This window comes from Gouania willdenowi, unplaced genomic scaffold, assembly GCF_900634775.1.
Source record: "Gouania willdenowi unplaced genomic scaffold, fGouWil2.1 scaffold_10_arrow_ctg1, whole genome shotgun sequence".
Taxonomy (NCBI): Eukaryota; Metazoa; Chordata; class Actinopteri; order Blenniiformes; family Gobiesocidae; genus Gouania; species Gouania willdenowi.
The window spans coordinates 93,099-101,294 of record NW_021144857.1 but is presented as its reverse complement, the minus strand read 5'-3'; the positions used below and the strand labels follow the sequence as shown (position 1 = coordinate 101,294).

Below are 8,196 nucleotides of genomic sequence, written 5' to 3'. Positions count from 1 at the left end.
GCCATGATTGGTGCATGTGATGTAAACAGAAACACGCTGACAATGCTTCTTCTTCTTCTGTTTTACCATGGTTGGCACGGCCTCCCCCAAAAATATGTAGCATCACTGTAAACAGGAAGTACACTGCAGCTAGCAAAGTAACGGACAAACGCACCATATTGTAACAGTAACGGCATTATTTCTTTAAAAAAATATTGCGTTACAGTACTAGTTACTGTCAAAAATAACGTTGGGGCGGGGCCCAACACTGGTCATGATGCACTGTGTACCTATGGGCACCGCTACGTCCAGGAAGGTGGTCTCCACGGGGCTGGGGTGGGGTTCACATGTGCCGTACTGTAAAGGGCCGCTGAAATGCGGACCTCCGGCGCTCTCACTTAAATTATTTGGGGCTCCCAGCGGTGTTCCTCTCACTGGTATGCTTCCTTCCGTCTCTCAGGGGACATCATGTCCTGGTGAGGACGGATGGTACTACATCTGTGGCGTACCTCTACCGCCAGGGTGGGTTGCGCTCTCATCGGTTGCGTATGCTGACGCGTAAACAGATCCTGTGGAGCTACGGCTGTCTCCTCTCATTGAGGGTGACGCACGCCCTGGGGATCCTGAACACGGGTGAAGACCTGTTGTCCAGGTGCATGCCAGTATTCGGGGAATGAATGTTACACCCACATGCGGTGCACGGTTAGGAGCCCGTTTCGGATGGGCCAAGCAGTGCGTAAAGTTTTGCTCCCTGCACAGCAGGGATACTCTCCTTGGCGTTGATGTGCTAGTGCACAGTTGGCTGTGCATGCTTCTTTACACATTCCCCCCTTTGGATTTGATACCCCCCGCGGGTGTCTCCAGAGGAGTCACATCCCCTTCAGTGCCTGGTGGGGGTGAATATGTCATTCCTGCAGGGCCTGATTGACAAAAGCAAAGTCTTTTCCACAGTGATATTGTACTTGGCGGTCTGTCACGTTGGCTTTGAGGACAAACAGTCAGCACCAACTGATTGGCCAGTTTATGAAGGGAGCACACAGTACCACCGTGGGATCTGGCGGTGGTTCTGGAGGGACTTAAAACATCCTTTGTTTGAACCATTGGAGAAGGCGGGCCTGAAGTTTGCCTCTCTTAAGGCTGTCTTGTTACTGCGCTTTCGGTCCGCCCTTGGTGCGCTCAGCTCTTTCCAGGTGATGCAAGGATAATTTTGAGACCCAACCCGGCCTTTGTGCCGAAGGATGTGGCCTTTTTTGCCTCACAGGGTGAGCAGCGACCGCATGTGTTATGTCCAGTCCATGCAATCTGCACCTATATGGATATGACGAGGAGCCTCAGGAGGAGCGATCAGGTGTTTGTCTCCTGAGCAGGGGACGCCTGATACTAAGCAACGCCTATCACACTGGGTGGTGGAGGCTATTGCTTTGGCTTACTCGAGTCAGGGTCTGCAGCCGCCTGTTGGTCTGCATGCACAATTGACTCGGAGTCTTGCCACATCCTTGGCTTTGGTCAGGGGAGTGTCTGTCCAGGACATCTGTGCGGCGGAGAGTTGTACCTCACCACTCACGTTTGTCCCCTTTTACATGCTGTACGTTTCCTCCCCGTGCGTGGCACGGGCGGTTTAACTGTCCTGATGTAATCAGACTTCTGCTCTGGGGGCTGGTACCGCTCGATTAGCATGTCTGCAATACAGGAGTTTCCATACCCCATAGTGAGACATCTCATGAAATATTTTGAAATACAACTTTAGGTTTTGTATGAAACCCTGGATCTATGAGTAATATGAGTGAGATGTCTCACCAGACAACCCTTCTTGCTCGAACAAGGAAAAGAGGTGTTTAGCGGATTGACGTGCTTCACAGGCCAGTCAGGATTGGCAGATTAAAAAAATTGCTTCTGAGGAATCTTACTCATATTACTTATAGAACCGGGGTTATATACATAACCTAAAGTTTTCTATGAACAAAAACTGTTGCAGCCAGTTACTGTTTACTATTTTTTTTATTTTCATTTTGCTTATAATTTGTTAAAGGAGGGAATAGAAGGCAAAAATGAATCACTTTCAAAAGAAAATGCAAGGATAACTCAGGAAAACTTTCACAAACTAAAAATGGGCCTATTGTTTTTTTTTTGGGGTCACAAACCCACCATTTAAGATCCCCTGCATTTCATCTTCCAATGATCTGTCTCCTCTAATGTTGGCTTAAAGATGCAGTCTGCAGCTCTTATAAAAGTGACTTTTTGTCATATTTGCTAAAGCTGTCACTATGTAAGGACAACTTTACATGAAACTAGTAGTTTGTGCAAAAAAAAAGCAGGCTCATTGAGCCCCGCCCCCTGCTGCTCTTGCTGCCTTTGGCAGATTGCCGAGCAAAAAGAACCAATCAGAGCCAGGATTGTGTTTGATGGGCTTTCTGACAGGTGTTGCTCACAGTCCCCGCCCTTTTCTCGAGCTGGAGAGCTGTCTTTTTTACAGTGTATGGTCTGGAGGAGTAGAAGATGGAATTGGTGACTTTTCTCCTTGAAACGTCATTACTGCTGCTTGATTTACATTATGTTCGATTTGTAATTGTTACACTAGAACTCTGTAGAGCATGTGTTGTTCATGTGCACGCAGCAGCCTCCATGTGAGCTGCTGTAAGTGACACTGTGTTGTTGCTGCTGTTGCTGAGGTGTGTGCACATAGAGAGAGAGAAGCACTGCAGTGTTACGGCTGGTGCCTCCTGGCCTCTCAGCCTGCCCTTCCTCTCCTCTCCTAACACACCTGGCTCACATCAGTAATCAGGTAGGAGAGGGAGGAGGAGCTGTATAAAGGGCTGAGAGGACCAGAAAGCGGGAGGCACAACAACTGACCAGCAGCAGACATGTGGGGAGAGTTCTGCTGCTCCTCACTGGAGATGTTCGTAAGTTTGTTATTTTAGTTTGGACTGGAGATTTCTGGTAGTCCTGTTTTCGTGTTCCGGTAGTTTTAGTCTTTCGTATGTTTTTGTAGTTTAGAGGGTGGACGCTGGGACGACGGCCCTGTATAGGGTTGGCCCAGTGTCCTCCCTACTTTTGTTTAGTTTGGCCAGGGTCTCCAGTCCCTTTTAGTTTGTTCTGTTGGTACTTTTATAATTTTGTTAATAAATACTTTTGATAATCGTTGGTTTCTGTGTGGCGTCTTGTTTATGTTGCGGCCCCTCAAGCCTTGACATGACATCCTAGAGGGGGTCGTAACATGCAGTAACATGCTTTTAACAGAACATGTTATATTACTGTGATGTTGCTGTCTGGCTAACGTTAGCTTGTTAGCTCCTCTGAGGGAAGGACCCACAGAATATTTCCTACTATGACTATCTATCTGTAACTTCCTCCCGACACACAGAGATGACCCGTTTAGCCCGGTTAGTTGATGGTTTTATCTCACTATCACAACATTATCAGTGAACCACTCAGGTCCACACATGTTCTGTGTTAGTATGTGGAGCTGCTGGGTACGTCACAATATCACTCTGGAGCACCATAACCTCACTCGTTCCTGTTTCTTTCTTGTTTTGCTGGGTAGCATCAGTGGCTAATCTCTCATCTAAAGGCGCACTGCTGCCATCTTCAGGGCACAATTGGTCACTACAACACTCCACAGCTTAGATATTGATGAGGGACCTCCGCCAGGGTGTTTTCTAGTAATTCCTGTGAAAAAACGCAATTGACGAGTTACTCATCAATGGTGCTGAGCGTTTGGATTTTAAATGACGAGATATCTCGTCAGGGGCACTGAGTGAGTTAATGAACAAACAATACATTTACTTGTAATTTAAACTTTTACATGGATGATAGAAGTCTTCATTGAGCCACTACTTTCTCATCTGTGAAATAGTAGCTGATCAAACACCAATTCTGTTTAATGCTCTAGCTAAAAATACAATGAACTTCTCAAATGGTATTACTCTAGGTCATGTTTTTTTCATTTGAAGAATGAAGGTGTGAAGAAGTGCTTCGGCTCACTGGTAACATCAAACTTTATCCTGACTGCTGCTCACTGCTTCCGGATACAGGACAGACCTGAGCACGTCACAGTAGAAATCAATGATGGAAAGAACACAGGTGATATAAACTCATCTGATAAGTGAGGCATCTAAAAAAGGTTGTAAGGGGGTTGATGTTGTGGCAGACATGGGCAACTGACATCCCGGCAGTAAAATGCACAAAATTAGAAAATAATATAACTAAAAGGACAACAAAAGTACACAAAATGACTCCAGAAATAACAGAAAAATAAACAAAACGAGAACAAAAACAGATTAAACCCTTTGTTCTTTCCTGTGTTAATGCTCAGATTGGTCATTATTCTAAATGTAGACATGAATGTTAATAATGTGACCCTCGGATGAGACATATACATTTTTGTGGCCCATTAAAAGTTGCCCATCTCTGACGATGCATGATATCAAACATTTTACCCCTTTCTAGGTTTGTTTTACAGTAAATTGAAGTCATACCAATTCCTTTTGTGGTTACAGTGAGAAGAGTAAAAAATTTCTTCGTACATGAAAAATTTGACCCCGGTGCCAGAAAAGAACAGGGTGTTCTGGTGTTCTATGACTATGATGTGGCTCTCATTCAACTCGAGGGACATGTTGTAATCGCTGATACAGTGCGGTAAGATGTCCATGATTCAAACACACAACCAGTCCAAATTTTGGCCACACTTTCTAATTAGGAATAAAGCTGCTGGAGACCCTAACTTATTTTCTCAGATAATGACAAGGCCTAATAGTTTAATAAATCAAAGAAATCAAAAAATTTTTTAAAAAAAGATGTAAACACTGCATCTTTCTTTTCGTCTTCAGACCTATTTGCATACCTTGCACAACGGAGACCAGAGATGCTCTGAGATTGGACAAAAATTCCACCTGCAAACAACAAGGTGGGGTAATTCCTCTGGGAACCGAGACCTAACTTGTTGATCATTGACAACCTGAGGTGAAGTGTGAGTGTGTTTTGTTTGTTCACAGAGGAACTTTTGCTCGGTGATGACACTGTACATTTGAGTTTCCTCACCAGGGCGTCGGTGAATGACGACACAGTGAACGAAGTACTCGTAAAAGATGTGCAGGCTAAGTTGGGCAATAACGTGAGTAAATACTCTACTGCCTTTTTTTGTGTACGTGTGTTGCTTTTACATTTCTAAAGAACTTTGGTACCTCTCCCAAACAGAGACCCGAATGCATTAAACATGCTCTTGAAGCACCAAACATAAACACAGACAATGTCACAATTCCTGTAACCGAGAACTTTCTCTGCACTGGTGGCCAATATCCTACTGTTGACCATATAGCATGTACAGGTATCTTTACACGCAACATTTCTAGCTTATGCATGCAAAATGTAGGCCAAATCAGTGTGTGTGTGTGTGTGTGTGTGTGTGTGTGTGTGTGTGTGTGTGTGTGTGTGTGTGTGTGTGTGTGTGTGTGTGTGTGTGTGTGTGTGTGTGTGTGTGTGTGTGTGTGTGTGTGTGTGTGTGTGTGTGTGTGTGTGTGCTATAGGTGACTCTGGTGGTGCTATGTTCAAGGACTATGACTATCGCACCGTACAGGTGAGGATTGGAACATTGCCTGGTATGAATTGTGCATGAATGTTGGTGGCGGTCAGAGGGGCCATAGGCACAAAATGGCAGCCACACTTCTGTACCACCACTGGTATGACTGGTGTGAATGAATAGTGGGGTGCGTCCGTATATTATCTCCTATCTCCTTTTGTAGCCACTTTTCCTCAACCCCCAGAAATGTTTAAGTGGCGGTCATGATAAGGAGCGTTCCAATTCTCTAAAAGCCAAGGAAAGGAGGCTCAATGCTTCTTTTATAACCTTATTTAGCCTGGGAAACACTGATGCATCCTTTACCAAAGCAGATCACATAATGCTGCCCCACAATTCCTTTCGGCGACAACATTTAAATGGACCCGCTGATCAGAGCATTCATGGAAACAGAATTCATTCACCTAGGAATGCTTTGTGCAGTTGTACATGTGTATGCCTACACTGTCATGTAGGCATATATCTAGCATAAATGTAAGAATTTCCTAAAATCATACTTTTTTTGGATTAATGTTGATTTCTGATGGGAAGGTGAGTGTGAGCAACCATTCGCAATGTGACGGTCTTTTAGTTTCACTTTAGTTCCTCGTAGCCTTGTAACCTACATTCAAACCTTGAGATATTGGAGATTATATCAGCGATTAGAGGCACAGAGGAAAGTGTTATAAATGGCTTGTAGGAGTCCATTTTGGGTAATTTGTAGTTTTGCCACTACGGCATGCGTCACTAATAGGGATGTAACGATTCACTCAACTCTAGATGCGATTCGATTCACGATACTGGGTTCACAATACGATTTTCTCACAATTTATTTTACATAATGAGACTGTACATAAATGACTGAAAAATATTCCTTTTTTTGGGGGGGGGGGGGGGGGGGAACACTGTACTATTTTCCTTTTATTTTTCATTGTCAAAAGAATCTCTTGATAAACTATTCAAAATAATGCAATTTAACTAAAAATAAATCTTGAATGAAATAAATAAAGGAATAATACAAATAAAGAAGAAGCCTATAAATTTAAATTATGGTTCTATAGTAAACAATGCAAAACTGCATAATCGTTCTTTTTCTATTTAAAAGTGCAACTGAAAATGTATTTTGTGCCTTCACAATTGGACTTTAAAAAAAAAAAAACAGTCATTGCCCTGTATTTATGCCAGATATTTGTTTCGACCAGCAGAGGGCGCTGGTAACTCAGTGGTCGGTTGGGATGCAGCTATTCTGTGCAGTGAAGAAGAGATGCTATGCTAGCAGAAAGAGCTAATAGAAAACCGTGACTTTTACAGATATTCACGTAATATTAGATATTCTTTCGGTGCTAAAGGGGTAATGAATCACTTATGAACATATTTAAGAGTAGAAGGCGGCTAGAAAGAGAGTAGTAGCAGATTCCGCCAGCCCCGCCAACATTCCGGCGACTGTGGCTCAGGCAACTGTGGCTCAGGTGGCAGTGGGTCGTCTTCTGATCGAGAGGTTGGGGGTTCGATCCCAGTACCTGACTATGTGTTGAAGTGTCCTTGGGCAAGACACTGAACCCTAAGTTGCTCCCAGTGGTCGACTAGCACCTTGCATGGCAGTCCTGTCCCACTGGTGTGTGAATGTGAGAGTGAATGGGTGAATATGCTGATATGTAAAGCGCTTTGAGACTGTTTCAGTGGTGATGAAGCGCTATATAAAATCAAGTCCATTTACCATTCTGGATAGCGCCCTCTGCTGGTTAAAAAAAGTACTGCGATTCAATTTTCACAGCATCGATATGAACCTTGATACCTATGAATCGATTTTTAACTGCCTTACAATTAATCGTTACATCCCTAGTCACTAACCTTCCACTAACTCAGATTATTACATCACCAACAATGTGATGGCCTTTCCCTACCTCCCTTAGGAAGTCTCCTAACACTTTTTCTTAACCCTGTGATGTCACCCACAGGGTTAAGGAAAAGTGGATAGGAAAGGAGATAGGATGACTATTCATGGTTTCTGTAACTTCTGTAATGCACTTTGAGTCTCCCCGAAAATATTGCTATATAATTCCTAACCATTATAATCAACCGTGTACGGAAGAGGGAACGACTCATTTCACTTCTTCGTTCCCCTTTTGTCCATACTCTGAGGTGTGTCTCTTCACAGGTGGGTGTGGTCAGCTGGGGAACAAAGGAACTCTGCCAATCAGGAGGCCTGGTCAATTCAGACGCGAGCTCCAGAGATTTCCACATCAATCTTTTCAAAGTTGTTCCTTTTCTAAAACGTATTCTTGGAAATGACAACCAGGATGATTTTCCACCTCTGGTGTTTTTGAATTGAGCTACATCAGCTGTATCAGTCTTTGAAAACGTCTTCCTCACCATTTGTTTTCAGAGACGACTCCGGGGAATTTGTCGTCAAGATAGGCCCTGAGCCTTTTTAGTCACACTATATAATCATGACAAGTAAATATATGCCCCTGGTTTCTTTTCTTTTCAATGTCTGGCAGGTGACTTTGTATTTTATCCATAGTTTTGTGAGATTTTGGTGTTAAATATTTTAATTGCACAACACAATGGCTTAATTTTTTAAAAGTAAATGAATAAAGGTTCTCACATACTCCCCACAATGTATCCATGTGCACATTTGAGTCCATGGCTGTGTTCAAAATGGT

General features: G+C 43.5%; 1 protein-coding gene across 1 annotated transcript; it reads left to right on the top strand.

The window, feature by feature from the left end:
• The first annotated feature begins 256 nt into the window (after positions 1-256).
• Positions 257-7,862, top strand: LOC114458378 (complement factor B-like). The gene is made up of 9 exons (XM_028440758.1): positions 257-315; positions 440-641; positions 3,930-4,059; positions 4,476-4,614; positions 4,806-4,882; positions 4,971-5,089; positions 5,173-5,302; positions 5,502-5,551; positions 7,689-7,862. The coding sequence occupies exons 1-9, from the start codon at positions 257-259 to the stop codon at positions 7,860-7,862; spliced, it is 1,080 nt and encodes a 359-aa protein (XP_028296559.1).
• Positions 7,863-8,196: the final 334 nt, after the last annotated feature.